This window comes from Haemorhous mexicanus, chromosome 4, assembly GCF_027477595.1.
Source record: "Haemorhous mexicanus isolate bHaeMex1 chromosome 4, bHaeMex1.pri, whole genome shotgun sequence".
Taxonomy (NCBI): Eukaryota; Metazoa; Chordata; class Aves; order Passeriformes; family Fringillidae; genus Haemorhous; species Haemorhous mexicanus.
Window position 1 is genome coordinate 24,722,195 of NC_082344.1, and position 22,086 is coordinate 24,744,280.

Consider the following 22,086-nt stretch of genomic DNA (forward strand, 5'->3'; position numbering starts at 1 on the left):
CAACATTCAGACTTTTTTATGAGTGAACTTCACAAGCTTCACTTAGAAACATCAAGCTACATAGTATGGATAGTGTAGTTTTGAGTTTCACAAAAGAAAACATCCTGCCTTTCTTATCATCAGTTGTCCTCCAACAACCCTTGCCTGAAGGAAGAATTTTGGATGATGGTCACCATGGTCTCATTGTCCTATATGGATTTTAGTGTAAAAGTCCTTTAAGAAAGATTAGAACCAAGTGTGATGGTTGAATGGCCAAATTAGGAAAATTTCCAAAAGTATTTGTAGATTTGTTTTCAAATGGGCTGTTGTGTGCCCATTCTTTCTCCTGTCTTAGTACTTTAAGAAATGTAATGAGCATAGCTCAGGAAGAGGTTTAATGAATATTAAGGGAAAGCCTGTAGGGATCTACCTGACAAAGTTTCTGTGAGATAAATTGAACAGTTACTTGTGTCTCTTTTTCCACTTACCAATTAACATCTTGTTTGCCTTCTGCTTTTTCTAGATATCCGTGGAATACAAGAATTTTTAGACAAAGTATCTCAGCAGGGCATGGATGTAGCATTGCAGAAAGTAGAAAACAACATCAATAAAATGATCACGGGGCTCTTTGCCTCTATGAGAATCGAAGAACTGAACCGCTACCGGGATACCCTGAGACGGGCCATTCTCATCATGAACCCTTCCACAGCCAAATCATTCCTGACAGAGGTATGTATTTTAATGACAGGATAGCTTCTTGTTTTGCTGACCAAGACCACAGCAGCCTGTCAAAAAAATTTAGTTTATTTGACTTCTTAATGGTAATAAAAATAAACCCAGGTAAGCCCCCCCAAGTAAAATTTTGAATATTCTCTATTCAAATATCAGCATGCAAGGGTGTTTATTCTTGTTCCTAAATGTGCATGTACATTAAAAGAGAGAACAAATAAAACCTCATCCTGCATGAGCAAACGCTTTTAGGAAATATGCAGAAGAATTACCCCTCAGGCTTCTGTTTGAACCTCAAGGGTATTGTATTGCCATTGTGACTACTGAAATATTTACAACTGAAAGTTTTAGTATTTAGATAAGTGATATGTATTTGTGGATAAAATGTCTTTTTCTAATCAAAATTCTATTATTTTACATAAAATGATGTTGATAATATTCTCTTTTGTGCCACTGAATGGTACTGAGCAGTAGTGGAATATATGGAAGATTTGATTTGCATGAAGAATTTGAGATGATAATCTAAAGTCATGGTTTCAAGTAATATGGACCAGATTTTCAAAAGTTCTTAGGGATTTAGAGACAGAAGACCTGCACATTGCATTTTTTGTACAACTATAAGTTGTGCAATGTTTTCAAATGAGTGGCCTGCTTTTTTTTACATGGCACTGTGCTGTTTCAAAAGTGGTTTTGCATGCATGTATATTCTTCATCACCAGCCAAAGCTTTAAAATCTCTGTTTTGTTCCATAGAAATTCACTTTCTCTCTTCAATAATTTCTCTTTGGATCTGTTTCTAACTTGCATTACTTTTTTCTATACTTTGCTATTACCTTGGTCTTGATAAATTCAAGCTTAAAACCTATTTTTATATAAAAAGTACTGTGTATCCAGTCTCAAGTGAATGCATTTTAGAAACATTAGCTAGAAGTTGGCTTTCTTGGTTTCTTTTCCAAAATTTTGTTTGCCCTTGGTTTGTTTTGGCTGGGTGTTTCACTGTCCTTGTTACATACTTGAAGCTTGCTAATTCTGAGGAATGAGGGTCTGCTGCTCTGTTTAAATGTGTGTAGTGCTTCATAAGGTTTAAACAATTTTGGGGCATATTTAGGTTGTTCTGCAGTGTTTTCATCACCCATGCCACAAGTGTTTTATTTTTTGGTAAGATGCATTATGAGATGTTTCACATTGCAACTTGAAAGAAGAACGGTTGGGGGCTCGAACTACCATAACTCAGAAAACAAAATTCCTGCATTGTTCTTACAGAGAAACACTCTTTAAAAAAAGATACTTTTCATCTCTTAATTTTTTTTACATACTTGGGCATAGTAACAAAGTCATTGTCATCTTTTGAAGGTGTTGCCAAGAAAGTAAACAATTTACTTCAGAGTTCTTACTTTGGCACTGGCCGCTCAAGACTCCAAAAATCAAAAGACCAGTAAAAAAAACAACTAAACCAAATCCTCAATCCCCCTCCCTCCAAATAATTCCTATACGAAACACCAAAAAATCCTGAAAAACAAAAGAATTCCAATGTTTCTCCTTTTCTGGAGTCTGTAAGTGTGCCAGGGAAGGTCAATATCTTCTTCTGCAACTATGGTTCAAAGAAAGATTCTCACATCAGCTCCATATTGCAAGTTTTTTCCAGGACAGCAGCATTTATTTGGCGTATATGTGACTGGTAGATATATAGCAGGAACCTCTTAATAAGAAGAGTTACTCAAATAGAAATGTGATTATTGCCATAGCTTATTTATGTTAGTGACAGGAAATGAACTAAACAGGTGAGCTCCAACACAAAGTCTTTGCACAAGAAGTTTGTAGGGGTTGCTTTTCCAGTGGATATTAAAAACTGTTATTTTGAGTCAAACCAGCAGCTGTACTATAGGGGAAAAGAAATTATAAAGCTCTATGGGCTGCCAATGGGCAGAGGTATTCCTCAACAATTTAATGATCGTGCTGATTCCAAAACCCGTGCCTTGTGCATGATCAGTTTAGCTGGGAAATTCAGCGTAACCTAGTGGATGTAGCATGTAAACCTTATGATTATAATAAGAAAAAACTGTATGCAGAAAAACCCTTGGGCTTTTTCTGCCCAGTAGAAGCTTTTGGCTGCCTCACTGGATTCAGCTGTCTGCTTCTCTCCCCAGACCTCAGATAATCTCTGCTGCTTGGTCCCTTCTGAGATGACTGCTGTGGCTGAACCCTGTCATTGTTTAGCTGAGAAGAGGGTTCATTCACTCTGCAACAGCTGTAGTAAGCGTGGTCTTGATTACTATGCAAGTAACAACTATTACAGAGTAAATAGTCAGACACTGGCCTGTGTAAATAAGCAGTCTGTAAACTGGAGTTTGCTTGTGTAGAATTTATCTTTGTTCAGACTCTTTGAAATTCTGTGTTTGAATTTTTTTTTTTTAAAGCAGTATTGCTTTTTATGTTAGGTGCTTCTTTCTCTCCATCTCTTCTATCTCTAGAGCTTGCAGAGAAGAAACCTGTACTTATACTCTTAATAAAATGGAGATTAAGAGGTAGATACACTTCTCTGGCTGTGGAAATAAAAGCCTGCCTTCTCTTTAAACACTATGTATAAATTTGCCCTCCGTGCAGAATGGAAAGGCATGAAGCTCTGGGAGCAAGTATCACAGCATTTCTCCTTTCTGGCTAAAGGATTAATGTGAAGTGAGAGGGAGGGGCCAGCCAGACTCCCAAATATCCTTGGTTGCTTTGAGCTGGAGATGGAGGGGCAGAGGGAAAAAAATTCTTCTGGAAGAGTGGAATTCACTGGGGCTAAGGAGTGCAGAGGTATGGAGCTATCAGAGACTGACGCCTCTCCACAGATGAGTTTGTGGCGGCGTCTGGAAGAGTACTTTGCCAGAAATATGCTGGTGACTTGTTCAGGTTTTTTTTTTCTGATGCAGTTTTTTTCTACTCTCAAGTATCTGCCCAGGTCCCACAGGTGAAGCAAAATTTTCCCACTGAAACTTTCATGATTACAAAATATACTTCTGACTTCCACAAAATTTGCTGTGCTATCTGATAGCACCGGTGATGGATCTGAACTGTGTGTCAGTTTTTTGCCTTATGTTTTGGGGTGGGGATTTTATTTACTCATGTTCTTCTGATTTGGGATGAATATGAGGGATAGGAAAAGCCATGTAAGGGAAAAATAAGATGTCCTTAAATTAGATGTCTTTGCCAGCTCGGCACGACAACAAAAATCAAGGGCTTCAAAAGCCAAGTTTGAGGAGACTGGGTAGGAGCAGGATCAGGCCAAGAAAGGTTCTGGGGATAACAAAGCAAGTTTGAGAATCAAGACTTTGGGAAGCAATACTTTGGACAGATGTCCTCCACTGAGCCAAAATGCTGTCAGTACAACTCTGCTTTCAGTTTTTTTTTCTCTTTAGCTAAGGAAGCTATCTTATCACTTGAGTGCAGAAATGTGAATGTGTTCTGTCTTGTGACTTCAGGAGCTCATAGCAGGACTACAAAGAAGGGACAATGCAGCTAATTCATTCATTTCTTTATAGAGAAAAACTTCACACATTGAAAATCCAGTAAGCCATGTGTGAAAGAGCCCTAGCATCAGCCAGGGATTTTGATGGAGTTTTGACAGGCAACTTCTGGAAGGCCTTGGTCTAGGTGCTGAAGAAACTGCTGCCTCCAGCCTCCCCTCAGAGGAGGGGTTACCAGCCCAGCAACCTCAGCCGATGTGATTGTCTGGCTTCCTGCCCCTTGCAGAGTCCCTTCTTGTGCTTCTGTTGCAGGGGTTAGTGGCCTCTTACAAAGAGAGGTGAGAACGTTTTTTGGCTGTGCCAGCAAGATTCAGCACTTTTCCTAGGAAGATCTTCAGAGCACTGACAATGTGTATAAGCCAACAAAGCTCTTTGAGGCTTGACAACCTCAAGCCATCAATGCAGTGAGCATTGACACTTCCCAGGTTGGAGAGTACTCCTCAACTCACTCTGTGCTGCATGGTTTGTGTAAATGAAAATATTTCCTACTTATTATTGCCAAGGTTCCACTTGCAGCCCAATGAACCCCATCATATGCAGACTTCAGGCATGCTGGAGATATTAGAAATGTTTACTGTTAAACATCTATTAAAAGTTAAACCCATCTGCATGACAGAACTGGGTTATAATTATTGAAAAGGTGTATTCAACAAAAATAGGTGCTGCCAAATCTTTGAGTTGCAGCAAATAAGTCCTGTATGTTGGCCTGTGTGTGTATGTATTACATTTATTGCACTAACTTCTATAGGTACTGTTTTGTTTGTTTATATTTCTTTTCAAAGAAAATTAAAATCATGTAGCTTTCGGCATTAGTGTAATCTACTACTCATGATTTTGAAAATAAATTTCCTTTTTTCTATCCCAGGCTAATGTGGGACAGTATTAAAGTAAGATTACCTTGGATGAAAAGAAGCTACACTGCTACTTTCATGAATAAAAGAACTCTATAAATGAAATGGTAAAATATACATGGAAAATAGAATTAAGCCTATAAATTAAGTACTGAGGAGTTCTTGCCATGTTGTGGGCAAGTGAAAAAAAAAAGAAAAGACTGTTTAAAGAGCAAATGTAATTTAAATTGCCTCATGTAATTGAACTTTCGACATGCTTTTACTCATCGTTACTGTGAATAGAATGAGAAGTAACATTTATTCTGTGGAACGAGATTATTCCTGATAGCAAAAGCCCTGATTTTTATTATATTTGATTGTTGTCTCTCTGTTGAAAATAACAGTTAATTTTAAATGTAATTATTTGAAAAAATACAGGGGTTTTTCATGTAGTGACATAGTTGTTGTTTCACCAGATATTAGATCTAATCATGAAGCAAATTGTGAATCTTTGAGATCTAAAACAGGGATTTGCTTTAGTGTTACATAGTGCTCAAATCAGGTTTATTTCTTTAATCAGCTTATTTACTGAGAATTAGGAAAATTTATTCAACTGTTCCAAAAGGTTCATTCAGCCTTTGTGTGTCCAAAGCTCATGGCAAATTAGTATTTTCTTTTTTTTTTTCTTTTTTCCCCTTTTTAAAAAAATCTTATTTCATGATGGTTTTTTATTTTACATGTATTCTAATGAAGACTAGGACAGAAATTAGCTGTTTGTTTTTCTGTTCCTTTTTTTATTAATAAGCAACATGATTCTGTCTTTAGTCAAAAGCATGATATATAGATATGTGGTAAAGTGAATGAAGCTGAAAATAGGAGTTAAGGATCTGATGCACTTGTGTGCTACTTCCACTGAAATCTGCAGTAAAAATTCAGATGTTTCCAGTGGGAGCAGATGAAGATGATTTTTGTTCAGGTATGGAGAGAAAAGACACATAGCAGGGAGAGGTAGAAGACTCCGGACAAGTATCGAGTTCACAAAATTCTCATAATCTGTTGAGTGTGGAGGGACCCACAGAGGTCATCAAATCCAACTTCTGGGCCTGCATGGGACTCACCAAGTCAGACCATGTGCCTGAGCATGTTGTCTAAATGCTTCTTCATCTCTGTCGGGCTGGTGCCATGACCATTTCCCTGGTGAGCCTGTGCCAGTGCTCAACCAGGGTGAAGAACCCTTTCCTGATATCCAACCTAAACCTCCCCTGACACAACTTCAGGCCATTCCCTTGGGTTCTGTCACTGGTAACCACAGAGAAGAGATCAGTGCCTTCGTCTCCTGTTCCCCCCATGAGGAAGCTGTAGACTGCAGTGCGATCTCCTCTCAGTCTCCTCCAGACTGAACAGGCCATATCACCTCAGTCTCTTCCCATATGGCTTCTTCTCAAGGCTCTTCATGACCTTCACAGCCCTCCTTTGGATGCTCTCTAATAGCTTAACATGTTCTTCTATTTTTCCCTTGCCCGGCTTGCCGATGCTCTGCCTGATGACCCCCGGAAAAGGCTGGCCCTCCTGGCTGCCAGGGCACTGCTGGCCCATGTTCAACCCTCAGGTCCCTTTCCATGGCACTGCCTTCCAGCCTCTCATTCCCCAGTCTGTCCGTAGATCCAGGGTTGCCCCATCCCCAGGTGCAGAATCTGGCACTTTCCCTTGTTGAGGTTCACATATTTGGTTATTGCCCAGTCCTCTGATTCATCAAGGTCTCTCTGCAGGGCCTCTCTGCCTTCGAGGGACATCTCCTTGCGTTACCTGCTAACTTACCTAGTATCCCTTCCAGTGCTACATCCAAGTCATTCCTGAAGATGTGGAAGAGTCCACGGCCTGAGATGGAGCCCTGCATAGCGCCCCGGTGACAGTCACCAGTCTGATGTCACCCCATTCACTGTGACCCTTGTGCCTGACCAGTGAGCCAGCTGCTCACCCAACACACCATGTGTTTATCCAGCTGTGGGCTAGACATTTTATGCAGAAGGATACTGGGAGAGACAGCACTGAAATCTTTACTGAAATCCAAAAATTTTGGCTTGCCTTGGTGTGTGTGCCACAGGCGGCAAATATGTTTACAAGCAGGCATCAGATTTGGATTTAGGAAATCCAGAGAAGGATTTTCTTCTGCTGTGTGTGTGTCTCCATACCTGTGTACAGTGTATATGAGCTAAAAAGTAACATTCCTTTGTGTACATGCAAACATTTTCTGCAACGATAAAAGCGTATTCATCTGCCACCTAAAACCCACACACTGTTTTATGTTTTCAAATTAACTCTACTACCCAAACAGTTTCTTCTTGTCAAAGTAAAACGGAGTTTGGATGAGCAAGGATTTGCTCAGTTGAATTTGGCAGTTGAACTGGTCCAATGATGGACTGGAAAAATAGCCAGGTTTCATGGGAAGCCTGCTGGATTTCCAGTTAGGCTGAGGAGTGACTTGATGGTTTGTGCCATGTGTAAGTACCAGTATCACAATGTGATAGCTGGTTGGTATTTTCCCATAAGCTAATGAAAAGAGTAATTCTTTATCGCATTTACTGATGCATGATGCTTATAATGCCTTAGATATGCAGCATGATTTGCTTCAGAGATTTTCAGTTTTGTCTTTGTCCAAGTTTGTTCAGGATCACTTGGAATTTTTAAACCATCCTATTTACATAAAACACAAGTCTGAAGTCTCTAAAGGCAAGAGTATTTCAGGCAGTTCCCTTTTAGAAGGAAAGTGAAGAATCAGCAGCAGACATATGAACCTACTGCTATTTTGGTCTCCTTTTCCTATAATTTTACCAGGAGTGTGTATGTTGATTGGATTTTATCTAGAAGTGATGGCCTTCAGAGGCCAAAATCAGATTTTTCAGTCAGTGACTGTTTGCTCCTGTTTTTTCCCTTGTAAGTAAGCTGAGTGCTCTCATCTTTGGGGTCATCTTTCTCACCTTAGAGTTTGAGCTTTTAGGCCTGCAGTATCCTGGAGAGCATATTTGCCTTTTTTGAGTCCATTCTCTACCATTGCTTGCAATCGAATAAATCCTATTCAGTGTACTCCACTGAAATTTGTTGTTGTTGTTAATTACAATGTTGAAAAATGTATATATTTTTTTCCTTCTTTGTCTAGCATGAAGCCCAGAATTCATAGCTGCAAATTGAAATACAGGCTTAAAGGATTTTTTTTTTTTTTATTTTGTAGGATCTTAGAAATCTCTAGTAAAGGGAAGTTCAAAAAATATGTTCAGAATGTCACACCACTTAAACCACCCTTTAAGTGGCCTCCCTGACTTTTTTTAACCTGCAAGAAGGGATCTTGGATTTTAGATTTTACATTTTAGATTTTACATTTCAGTGAAAATCTGAGCAAATTCCTGATTTATGATGTAGTCCAATTCCTTGCTATTTTATGCTCTTGCATCCTTGAATATGTGGCATCCAGCTGATGGCTGAATGACTGGATGAGAAAATGACTGGGTTTTTTTATCAATAGAGTGACATTGGCTTAGATTTTATATGCACTTGCTTACCATAAGGTGAAAGTTCAAGGATAAAACATTTTACTTACAAAACAATGAAAAAGAAAAGTCTCAGTGATAAAATAAGTCAGCTTCAAAGGGATTTGTATCATTTGCATCATAATGAAACTGCAACCTGAAGCAATCCTTTCTGTTTGTGTGTTTTCAGGCATAGTAAAATTGAGTTTTGCACTGTACTGTTGGGGTTATCAGGACAGAATGCAGTGCTTGCTGCAGCCAAGGCTATTTTGGTATCTAAAACGAAGCAAAACCAGTTTGGGAAATCTATCCGAACACAGAGGGTCTACACTTAGAAGAGCAGGAGCTGGGGGCTGTCTGCAGGTCCTTTGCACTGATATGGAGTCTAGAACTAAGGCTGTGCCTTTCTGTTTCTGAGAGGTAAGGCTCAGTATCAGTAGCCTGGAGCTCAGCTGGCACATTTGTGTTGGCTGTGAAAGTTGGTTTTGCTTTTGATTAAGGCTGCTGATAGCAGCAGCTGAGGAGGAGCAGCATATGGATATATTTATCCTTCAGTCAGCCATGCCTCACATGTGAAAAGTCAGGCCTGACTGATGTCACAAGTCTGGTGATACCAGTGTATCTTGTGAATTGTACCATGGTTCTCTGGGCTTTTACACCCTCAATGTGGTATTGGTGGCTTAAGGAGACACTCACTGAAGTGTGTGTGCAAGGCCAATATGTACCAGAGCACTTGTGAGATTTACAGCATAAGTCACACCTTGTGTCTGCATTTTAATTCTTTCAGTATTTTCTTCATTCTGGCTGTATGGTGTTTGGTGATGTGGCCTGTATTACAGATAGATATTCCCATTCCATCCTGTGTCACACTGTAGCACAGTTGTGAGATACATACCAGACCTACCTCTCTAGTGACAACAACAAAAGTTGTAGTGTATTGTTTTTTCTATAAAAACAAAACTTTGCTGATAAAACATACATTTTTTACAGAGGTGTACATACTCACATTTGTTATAGAGGTGTATGCAGGACTATATGACTATAATTGATCTGTTCCTTGTTGTCAGTGCAAATATTTATGCCATCAGAATTTGGGCAGTTATATAAAATTTTTTGGAACACAATAAGAAAGGAACCCCACACTGTATGTAAGCTCTGACCAGTATTTTGTATTGAAAGCAATAGTTAAACTGCTAGTGTGTTTGAGAGAAAAGAAGGGGAGCTTTAGTGATTAAGTACTGAGTAGAAGATGTATTATGTACTTTATGAGAATCTCATAATATTTGCTGTTGTGCAAACAACTGTTTGGTTATGCTCTCCTATAATTGCTTTCTGTTTCTCTACATGGCTTTCAAAGACTCAGTAATTGACATCCTCTTCTTTGGGATCTTGCTGGGTATGCTGTTTCTGGACTAAAACAAATAACTGAGGGGCTGACCTCCCATGATCTTCAAAGATGTAATAATTATTTTCTTATTCAATTTGTGTTGGCTATTCTTTGTTCTGCTTTCTTAAATTGCTATTATACTTAATTATATACTCCTGTTGTCATACCAGGGATTTTAATTGGATGTGATAGTCTTGGTTACTGCTTATCCTTCCTCCCTGCTTTTATAGCCTCACTATAAACATCTCTGTTGTGTTCCTCTTGAGAGACAAATGTCTTCCCAAGGAGAGTAAATTGCTTCAGCCAGCCAAACAGAGTAAATAAATTTTATAAAAAAGAAAGCAAGTGAGCCCATTAATGCAACAAAGCTATTACACACACATTGGTGGAGACAGACAGTGTTTTAAAGTGTGTATTTTCTACATAACTGAGGGTGGCTGATTCTTGCATTATAAAAAGCCCACTCTGAACATCTGCAAAACTAATATGCAATTGATTGCCATGGGATGAGTGTCTCTTTGAAATGAAATGACAGCTAGAGAGGATTAGCTTATAGTGGAGATAAGATCTGACAAAACTATTCCTAATCCAATCCTTTCTCCAAGGTGATGCTGCCTGATTGGCAGGACTGTTCTGCCTCCTTCCTTCTCACCAGGAGACAGAGGTATAGTCATTGCATTAATTTACCTTGGTTTCCAGAAAATAGAACTGATTTCGTAGCTACCGTGAAAATTCCGTGTTGAACATTTCTAACCCCAAAACACAGTCAATTTACTCACAATCAATTATTATATGATTCATTTTGCCCTTCAGTTAAACTGAAATGAAAGCTAATAGTCATTATTTCTTCTGATAATATTCCCTGTGACACTGAAGACGCTCTCATTAGTTTGTTTGAAATAAAGGTCGAAGTTTATACCACATCACTTCTTTCCCAGTTTGCTAGGAGTTTTCTTGTGAAATTTTGCTGAGCAAGATCTCCCTTGTTTTTTCTCCTTTTTTCAGATTGTGTGTGGTAGTTTTATCATGGCTGTAATGCTTTTGCCACATATGCTTGTAATCCTTGTGTAAAAGTAAATTCTTTCCTTTAACATTTGGTCAACCAGATTAGATAATTATCTGTAAATAGATTAAGACCACATTAATAAAAATGCTTGGTCCACCACTAGAAACAATGGCTGCAATGATGGGTACCTGATTCAGGTTGCTTTTGTAGACACTTCATAATCAGCAGTAATATTTTTAAAGACTGTTCTAAGAGAATTTATTCTATTTTGGAAGCACTTACCCAGCTAGCTCATTTTATGGTTTCTACAGCTTCAATATGAGTTGGGGACTGCTGATGTCAAGAGCTAATTTTAGATTTACACATTATAAGTTTCTCACCTCCCCACATAATTTCCCCCTCGTTAGGATTTCTGCTCTTTAGCTTATTTTTAAATAATTTTTAAAGATTCAGGAGTTTTTTATACCAGATGTTCTTTTTTTAAATGGAATATTAAATAGTGCTGCGATTCATCTGCAAATTTCCATAAATGAAAGTAACAGCTGCTTCTGCTGATTGTGAGAATAGGTGTAAAAAGTATCACTTTTGAGTTTGCAAAAACATGCTTTCTACTGGTTTCCTGGGTCATCCACAGCAAGGGCCCTCTCTTTAAATAAGAGCCCTGTGCTTCCTGGGGGGCTGTGCTTATTTTGTCTCCTCTTACAAGTGACCAGGCAGTCGTGCTGAGAAGGACTTGGGGGTGCTGAAGGATGACAGGTTGGGCATGATCCAGCCATGTGCATTCACAGGCCAGGATGGGCTACCCATCCAGCTGTGGATGCCCCATCCATGGAAGTGTTCCAAGCCAGGCTGGATGGGGCTCTGAGCAGCTTGGTCTAGTGAAAGGTATCCCTGCCTGTGTTAGGGGAGTTGGAACTAGATGATCTTTAAGGTCCCTCCCAACCCAAACCTTTCCGTAATTGCTGAGGAAGGAAATCAACATTTGTTTTTAGATAAATAAATATTTTGATCTTACGGGAGTTCCTGTATTTCAGAGCAAATAAAGAATCACAGAATGGATCAGGTTGGAAGGAGCTGCTAGAGGATATCTAGCCCAACCTCCCTGGTCAGTTGGAGTCCATTAGTCACATTATTCAGGATTATGTCCAGATGGCTTTTGACTATCTGCAGAGAGGGAGACTCCATGACCTCTCCAGGCAACCTAGTCCAGAATTCAGCCACCCTCACAGTAGAAAAAATTCTTTGTGACTTTCAACAAGGAGCAGTAGGAGTTTATGCTGTCAGCACAAATTAAGAAATAGTTGCTGCACATGAGCACTAGAGGAAGAAAAGGAAATGAGCAAGATCATAACATTGACCTGCTGTGTTAAAAGATGAAAGTAATCAGTTTTGTTTGGTCTCTTGTTCTTTATCTGGCTTCTGAGCCAGTATTACTTAGAACTTAGATGGACACAAATCCAAAGGAGATTAAATGAGGAGACAGATTTTGTCAACCTGCTTTAGGAATTCAGTAAGCGAAGTTGCCTTGAAGAATGCTTTGCAGAAGATGTTCATCTAGTTATAAAGGCCCCAGGAGCCAAGGCTCCTTTTAACCCATCCTCAGGTAGCTGAAGACAGGCCAAGAGAAGGCCTTGAGGCAGGGCTTTAGCTTTGGGAAGTAGACCGATTCTCATCATGTAACTGGATATTTCTTAATGGGACTTGTAGTGGAAAAATTTCCATAGGTTATTGCATATGTTATTTACTGTTTTTGTATTGGGCAAGAAGTGAGGTGTGCTAGGGGGAAAGCAGAGGAAGGAAAAAGGGAAGTAGTTGTTTAAAATTGTCTCCAGATTCAATTAAGCAATGATGAAAGCACCTTCCCACAAACTCTAATTTAAAAAGTGACCAGCAAAAATAACATGCTTGGCATTTTTAAGTGCTCTGAGAAAGGAAAGCTTTTTATGTGCAATATCCTTAAAATAATTTCATTTCCTAGAGATGTATGTTGTATTGCAATTTTCCTCTCCCAGGAGAGAGTTGCTGTTAGGTCTAAAGAATACCTGTTTCATATCCCTTGTTAGCTCTATGGTTCACCCTCATGGTAGTGATGTAAATGCAGATCTGATTTGTGATTCTTTTATTTTTTTAACGTTTTGCCTTAATTTTAGTGGGGGAAATTAGTAGTATTTATTATACATAAAACCATGTTTTATTTATATACTCTGTCACATATATTTATCTAACACATGTCTAAGCCAAAATCATGCTTGTAGAACAGAAATCAGGCTAGTAGTATGCTGCTGTAGAATCAGTATTTAAAGAATAAAGCCTGTGATTTCTATTCTGTAAATTGCTTAAATGTTAGTAAAACTTCATTGACTTTAAGATATCAGATCCTGACTGAAACCAGCTAAGGGGTTTTTTCCATTAAAAATTTTCAATTTTCTTATGGTCTGTGCTTCTGAGATAGGCAGGCAGATTACCTGAGGGCCTCGACTCCGAAACATATTTCATAGAATTTCAAAGCTCTGGCACTTCATTCCAATGGAATAAAACCAGATTTTCAAACATCTACATCCTCTGCAGAGTTGAGTGACCTTTCTTTTCATTCTGCTTTTCTCCTGACTAGCTTTCAAATTTACTTCCAAGCCAAGCTCTTTGCATTTCAGCCTGTCGTACTGTGCTCATGGGTCTTCCAGTACAGAGAGAACATCACTGCCTTTGCTGTGAAGGCATTGAGGTATCCATCCTGCCAGCTGCTGAGGTTGAGCTGAACGTTCTTTTTCATTGTCCATTTAATCAATCTTCATTTTACTCTTGTTTAGCAAGTGGCTTCCAGCCTGCCATTACTGAGGGTCCTAATGAGGCTTGCAGCAGGGAGTGCAAGCAGACTGTCAAGCCAGTGCTCAAAGAGGACCCAGAGTGTCGAGTGCTGGCCTCAAGCTGGCTGACAGACTCATGCAGGCTGAAGTGCACATTGAACAAGGGAGGAGGCAGAGCAGGGTGAGAGAATTCATAATGTGCTGCCGCTTCCCCATCACAGCTGTCTGATCACACCTGAAGTTTGTGAAAAGACAAAACCCCTCTGACTATTCCCTAGCTTTGCCATTGCTTATGGAGACAGAGATTTGAGGCTTGTATTTATTTTCAGAAAACAGTATTGAGAAAATATGAAATTAAGTGATTGCCTTTGTTTTAAAATGAGAATTTAATCTCGTATTGCCATGTCTGTTCACTATCCTGGTTATATCAAGAAGCTAACTCAGAGGCTTTACTGTCTATTGTCTGTCAGTGCAGTGACTTTCCCTGAGGTGTAACTGCTACTGTTTGCTCAAGGAATGTTTTGTGGTGTTTGTACAATACTAAAAGAGGTGCATATTCTCCAGGTTTTTGATACTTCTAATATATGTTACAAAAAGTAGGGAAAAAGGTTTTGACTCAAGGGCATAATGCATTCGCTTGGGATAAGGGGAATAGAGACCTAGAATTCCCCTGTGAGAAAGCACTGGAGCTGCTTTCAGTTCTGACAAATACTTTGTTTGGATTGTGAAATAAATTCCACAGGATTAAATTTGCTGGGTTGAAAAATACCAATATGTAGTGCAGGGTGAGAAATACAATTTTTAGCCTGGTACAAATGTGCATCCCCTCACAGGAATAACAAGTAATATAACTTGATGAGAAATGCTGCTTTTCTGATTGAGCTACCCTGATGCAGAAAGAATTGAGAAAGTAGAAAGAGTCAATGAATACCAAGGAAAATTAATAATTGTTGAGGATCAAATAAAGTGAAGAAATTCAAAATAAATGTATTTCCACAGTTTGCTTGCATTCACAACACTTCATATAGTTTATACTTCAATACAACTCATAGAGCTTCCACTTAAAAACATTTTTCTCTTCTCTCTGCTTTTCTGTATATATTTACCTCTTTTTTTTTTTTTTTTCCCAAGGTAAGTGTAGTATACCGATTTTTCCTTTTACCACAATATTTTATGAAATTCCTTTCAGATTTACCCTGGTAAATCTTCCATTAACAAGGTTCTTGAGATGCCCTGCATATCAGTTTTTACTTAAAATCACGTGTATCCTTTCATCCTTCTTGCCTTGCAGTCTTTGTAAAACTGCCATGAGAACAAACATATGCTATGGCTGTGGTCTTTTTCCTTTTAAAGTTTTTTGTTAATCTCTTAGGACTACAGGGTTTGTAAAGCTCCAGGCAATTTATTTGTCTTCATCTCTTAACAGTGGCATCATTTGCAGACTCTCAGTCTTAAGTGATTACTGCAGGATTCCCTGATGTTTTGGATGTTTCCCTTTCTGCACATTGCTGCCTTCTCTCCACATGTTGCTGGTGCTCATATGGACCCCAGCCAGCAGCTTTCCCTCACTGTGGGGGCCATCACCTACTGTCAGAGGGAAAATCTGCCTGCAACTCCCACTTACTTGGTATCTGACAAAAACATTTTTCATGAGGCTGTTGTGGTTTTCATGGGGTGGCTGAGTCAGGTTCTCATCATTTATATGATGATGTTCACACAAAGTCCCATTTGTAGTTTGGGGGTTTTTAACCTTGCCAGGAGTTAATGCTTTGATGACTTATAATGTCCTTCCTCCTTTAGCTTAGTTTAGTTTATTTTTTTCATTATTTTGTATCCAGTTCAGTCAATCTGACTGCAAGTCAAAGTGCTTAGGATTTAGAGATGATGAGCTCTTTGGCTTCTGTGCACATTTCTTGCTTGCTTGAGGCAGTCACACCTACTGCACTCAGTAATACTAAACTGGAACTTCTACCTTCTGGTTGCTTGAAAATTTTTGGTTTTCTATGTTCCACCTCTAAAATGTGATGTTTGTTTTCATATATCCCAAATCAAGACCTAGAACCCCATAACCTCCTCCCAGCTCATAGTTTATTTCCATTGCAGTCTGCTTCTCCTTTTCCACACTGACTTATGCTCATCCTGCAGTTTGCTTGGACCAGCACCTCTTTTTGCTCAGGGGTTTCACTTCTTCTGCTGATGGGTTTTGCAATTTGGGTTTAACATGATGTGATATACAAAAATACCAGATTTTCAGAAAATTCAGCACTTAGTGGTGATAGTTTACTCCGATGAAGAAGATGCATGATGAATTTAAGACAAATAGAGCATGAAATGTTTTCCACAAGAGCATTTTTCACACCAAAGAATATTTATGCAAATCAACAGAATTTATCTACTTTTACCCAATTAGTTGGGGTTTTTTTCCACAAAAATGCTTCACTTTTTCTTTTTGTATGACTTTTAACTGATTTTCCTAGTGGTGTTTATTTTTTCAAGGAGCTTTTATCCATGATAGCTGTAGGGTGGATTTGTTTCACACAACCCATTGCTGTTAATATCTTTTGTTCAATGTGTGGCACTTGATTCTTCTTTCACATTTGTGCATATTCTGCACAAAGATGTTCATTTTTTCTATATTGATGATATATATTATGTTTTGCCATACTGGTAATTCCCATGGATTGAAGTTCTCTGTTTATTAATGGTAACAAAGGTATAAATATAGTCACATCACCTCTTCCTTACAAGATAATTTAGGATGGAAAAGGAAGTTCTTTTCTTGCTAATATTTTGATGGCAATAGTTACCAGTCAACAAAATTATCAACATCAGTAAATTCTTGCCTCTAAGAGGTTGTAAGTTTATCAATTGAATAGTTCTTACCCAAGTTTTCATCCTATAGATGACTCTCACAGTAGGGATGCTGGTGATTTGCAGTTGGGCATAATTATTTTCTGCTGTCTTCTCTAAGTCTGTAATGTCTGGAAAATTACGTTTGGGAATATAAATTCAGAATCTGCTCTGTACTAATGACTGCTGATTGTTCTTTCTGGATTTTCATGCAACTTAAATGTGCTCCCTGTCTTTCAGACATCTGTTCAATGTCTAATCACCTAAACTTAAGCAAGTTTTAACCTTTATTTGTTTAATTATTCTGGCCAAGCTGCTATATTCTCCTCCACCCCTCATTGCTTGAGTTTCTCTTTTCTCAGGATCTTCATATCTGCCCAGCAGTTCAAAATAGCTGATTTCTGTTTAGGAAGTAACTTTCAGGTGCAGACTTTGTCAATAAAAGGTTCACAGCTACAATGTGTTGCAATTGCAAAACTCTTTCTCTGCTCTTGATAGGTACAATCTCACCCAGTTTGAAGCTATTCAAAATACTGATGAAATGTTTTCTAGCTTGTTGCTCTCCCTGTTATTGAGTCTGCCTTCTTAGTGGTGTAGAATACAAGGCTTTTATTTTTTCCTATAGCCCTTTTAGAATTATTGAATGTTGCTTTTTTTTGAATTTTAAGTGGTGTTCAGATGTCAGCTCTTGTTTGCTTTGCCCATCTATTATTGTTCACTGCTTGCTTCTGAGTGATCTCGCTTCTTCAATGATTTTCCCTTGCACATGGAAAGAGCACATTGCTAATTCACACTAAACCAATTCATTATCCTGCTTCTGACCTTTCCTCCAAACTCTTTTGTCACCTCTCCTATGATGAACTTGACAATGTACAGGCAGCTGTTAATGCTGAGGCAACTGCCTACTCTGGTGACTAATATTCCCTCTCATCTTTGTTCCTCTCTCTTGTCTACCTATCACTCTGTCTACCTATTTAACTGGTCTGTCTTGTTGTTACCCTTCAGATACCAACTTTCAGAAGGCAGGATCCCTCTCATCTTTCTCCATGTACCCAGTGGGTTTTGGCCCACAGGACTTCCTTGTGGAATGTGCAATGCTGTTAAGGATTTCCTTGTGCTGAGGTCCCACACTCGTAATTTCCTGTCTGCTGTGCTTTCCCCCTTCCCCCTTGCATGCTGTAGCACCTCTATGCCAACTCTTTCACTTGCTCAACTGTTTGCTTAGTTGTGAAATGTTTGCTTTACTGATATGGTTCTATGATTCTAACCCCACTTTTCATGTAGGATAGCTACAAGGTTTCTTTCCAATAACAGTCTTCCAATAAATGTAATGCCTTTTTTACTGCATCTGTATAGCCATTAAAACTTGAAATATGAAGTTTCTTGAAGTCATAAAGCCATGATATAATATTATTTGGCTTTAGTATTAATTGGTCAGTACACCAAGCTGTTAAAATGGTTATAAAAGTCATAAACTAAATTATTACTCAAACTTTTATAATAAACTTGATAATCAAAAAACATATTGGGTTACATAAAATATGACAAATACCATTGCAGTTAAAATACAAGGGAATTCCAATGTAACTAGATAAAATTATTTTACAATTGTGAAGGAAGAATGAGGCTTCAGTTCCCACTGTTCGTTCATTCTGAGATTTTGTAACATAAGTTACAATGTCTGGAGGAGCTGAGTAGCTCTGAATGCCTAAGTGCATCCACAACTTGCATGCTTTGTAATGTACTAAGGTTTTATTTCATTGTCCCTTAATTCATTGATACCTGACCTGCTCATATCTTGTCTTCCCAAGAGCATACACTGTCAATTTTGTTCCCTCTGGAATTTCAAATGTAGTGTTTGTGGCCTAGTCCTTCTGAGTGGCCCCTTGTATTAGATTCTGTAAAAGCAGAGGAGGGATAAAACACATCTGCTCTAAGACTTAGTTCAATATTCAGTCTAAATCACGATTTGTCTTACTTGTACTCATCAGAGCATCATATCTGGATTTAAACTGCTATTCAATGTGTCTGTGTCCTAATTTAATTTCCTGTGCTGTTTTACAGCCATAGTCATTCAGGTGAAAAATTGTTGTCTAGGTCTTCTTTCTATACGTTGTGATTACTGAAAAGAAAAAAAGAAAAAGTCCATAAACACTTATTGGGATTAAATCCTAGGTGTTTTTCATAAACACAGCTATCGTAGAGAGTTTCATAAGTCTTTGGTAAAAGTTACAACATCCAATTTTCTGCAGTTTGAGCACATTGGCTTTTTTCTATTGTTTGTCTCCTGTAGATAGTTGCATATATCTTGATTTATCTAGTGCAACATTACCTCCACAGTTGGCCTTCTGTGTAATACATTCTCTGGAAAGAGAAATTAGCCTTCTGTGCTCTCCCTTTTAACATTCTCCAAAATTGAGTGTGTCCTTCAATATTTGTATATTCCTCTAAAGAAAAGCAGTGTTTCTCGGGCTCTAAGGTTGCAGTTTCTTTCCTCTTTGATCCCAGAGGAATTATGTTTGACATTTCCAGTTTTGGTAATGATGGAGCCACAAATCTTTCATTTTTAAAGATCAAATTATCCATAGCAATTAGTTCCTTGTAGAATGTCAGGAACACTGTTTTGTGTGACAGATGGATAAATATTTTCTCTTTGTTATCCAAGAACAAATGTTTCTGGTAGTGTGGAATGCTAGGGCATAATTTAATTACAGTCTTTAAATCAAACATTTCTGAGACATATATTTATTTCATCTTTGTTAAACCTGCTATACTGTTCCCATCCAATGAACAGGAACTGTCATAGCAAGAAGACAGGAAAAATTTCAGAGCTAGTAAGATGTTAAAGGACCTTAGGTGTCACTGAAAAGTGACAGGCATTTCTCCTTGTAAACTTCAGCAATGCTGAAGTAGACTGACCATCTCAAATACCAAAGTCACTCTGGGGGAGATCAGAGGTGGTTGTCAGTATCACAAGCCACTGGACATGATATGCCAAAGCATAGGACCACTTTCTCTCACATTGCAGTTTCCACTAGTGCAGCAGAATGTTTTCCATTTTCATAAACAAATTATTTTCTTATAGGCACACATAATCCCCAAACAGCTTAACAGTAATTATGGAATTATTTTCAAGGAATGTGCCTTTGTTTTCAGTAGCAATTAAGTGCTTTCAAGTTACATCATTCTTGATAATGTTAAAGCAGTTTCTTTTTTTAAGTAAGACAGTACATTCTGAAATCAATGCATCAATTAAAAACTTTAGTGATACGAAGCCATACATGACAAAGAGAGAGAACAATGTAAGCCTGTAAAGTTCAGGTAGTATTTGTGGCTTCAAAATAGGCTGGCTCTCTACCAAAAAAATATTTCTCTCAAGGACATGGCAGTGAACTGACTTTGCTAAAGGTGCTCCCACACTGTTCATTGACAAGAGATCACACAGTTCTTTCACTGCTGCAAACCTGAAGCTGTGTTAACATATGCCCATTCACACTGAAGAGGTGCCTGCTATTTCTGGCACTAGTTTGTGCCTGTTAGTGTCTGACACAGACAGCCCTTAAGCTGAGGAGGTTATTCAGACAGTGGCCATTTCTTGGAGAAAGAGTGAGTTTGGGGTATTGTGTCCTGTGACACTTGAACTGCTTTTATTACCCATGCAGGTCTAAGCACAAGCTTGGCAAAGGTTTTCATTTTACGTAGTGATTTCACAATGTGTCTCTTTTGAAACAACTGGATGTACAATAAGAAAATATCTTTTTTACCTAGTGGCAACATTCCTTGTCCTTTAATTACTTTTAGTAAAATCACTTTCTCTATCCTTGGCTTTTTACATTTTCAAAGCACTTCACAAACATTGGTATTTTAACTAAAAAACCCAGTGTTTGCATTGCTGTCCTAGCAGCTTTCTTGCTGTATAATGGAAACTGATTTTAGAGACAATGGGGAAAAGAGTAAAAAGAGAGCAAGAACAAGTGACACAGCTACTTAGGAAATGAGAAGTTCATTTTAAAAGCAGCAAACATGACATTCCTATTGTTTCAAATATGTTAGCTCAGAGTTGTATCAAATTACCTTGTCGTGCTAATTGAACCAGTAAAAAAGACCTCACGATTACAACAGTAAATTGTTCCCATTATCTTGTATTAGACACATATAATCTCTAGGCTGGAGCTCAGACTTTCCAATTTTGTGTTTTAGCTGCTGTGGAGTGGATTTGGGAACAATTAAATGAAAATGTCTTTTCAGTTTTTCAGAGTTGGTTTGTTTTTATAAGTCTGGCATAATATCAAAGAGAGCTCTGCACATTAGTTTGTTTGAAATACTTATGAAGGAGGTTACTCTGGCAGGTCTCAGGCTATATGTGGTATTTCATAAATACATTTCCTGCAGTTTTCTTTGCTGAAGCACATTGCTCGTTTCTTGTCACTAAGTTCCTGCATCTCTTGTTTATTTTTTATGCTCAGATACCACATACAGATGCAAACATACACAGTTTAAATAGTAAGCAAATATAAAATGGTGTCTGTTTTGATTAATGTAGATAAGAACTAGCTCATAAATGAGTTTATTTGAATTCTAATAATTGTTCTTTGCCCTTCATGTGACTGTACTGCAACGTAATTAAAATTTGCTAAGTCAAACATGACACTTACAGAAGTACTGAAGTGTGTCCCTGAGATCAGGTCTACTGCTCTGAGACATGTCATGTGAGAGAAAGTCAGAAATATTATGATTGGTTCGAGTTGAACAGCAAAAGTATGGACACTCAAACTCAAATTTAACATCAAAATTAATGAACCTATGAGAATGAGGCATCAAATTACCACTGAAGTTGAGAATTTTCCAGTAGGTGTTTGGGGTTCTTAGAAGAATCTGTTCTTCACAGTTGGAAATTATGAAGACCTCTGTCACACGTCCCATTCATGTAATTTTATGTACATTATTTGTAATTAGTTTAGAAAAGATTTAGAGCTGTAAGAAAGGACTTATTATAAAATGTCAGACAATTAATTCACCAAGCTTTTACTCGGCAATAGGAAAATCAAGACAGGTCATGCTTTTAATTTCAGAATCAAAAAAAGGACAAAGTAAATTCCTTCATGTATTTGACTCAGAGAGCAATGGGGTTTCCAGTATCAGTGTTACCAGTCGTTAAGGAAGCTGCTAGTCTGCAATGCAGACAAGGAATTAAGCCTTGAATCTCAATTTGGTTACCCATGGTTGGCTCCTGACGTTACGAAATGGAAATACTCCATTAATCTATTCCCATAGATTGGACTAAATCATCTGCTTTCAGAATCTCAAATGACTTGAGATGCATGCCAACATTCAGTTTAAATTCTTAAGCATATTGAACATTAAAAGTGTTATTAAATCTATATTGATGCCTGAAAATCTAGCACTGACATGTAGGGAGGTTAAGCATATAAAATTCCCTTTGATTTTTAATCCACATTTTTTCCTCGG

The 22,086-nt window shown here is 38.2% G+C and overlaps 1 protein-coding gene across 1 annotated transcript in view; it reads left to right on the forward strand.

Moving 5' to 3' along the window:
• Nucleotides 1-22,086, forward strand: part of GRID2 (glutamate ionotropic receptor delta type subunit 2) — a 681,202-nt gene that overhangs the window by 411,162 nt on the left and 247,954 nt on the right. Inside the window, exon 4 of the mRNA XM_059844122.1 lies at nucleotides 503-708. Within this exon, the coding sequence (XP_059700105.1) occupies nucleotides 503-708 (206 nt within the window). The remainder of the gene's footprint in view (nucleotides 1-502; nucleotides 709-22,086) is intronic.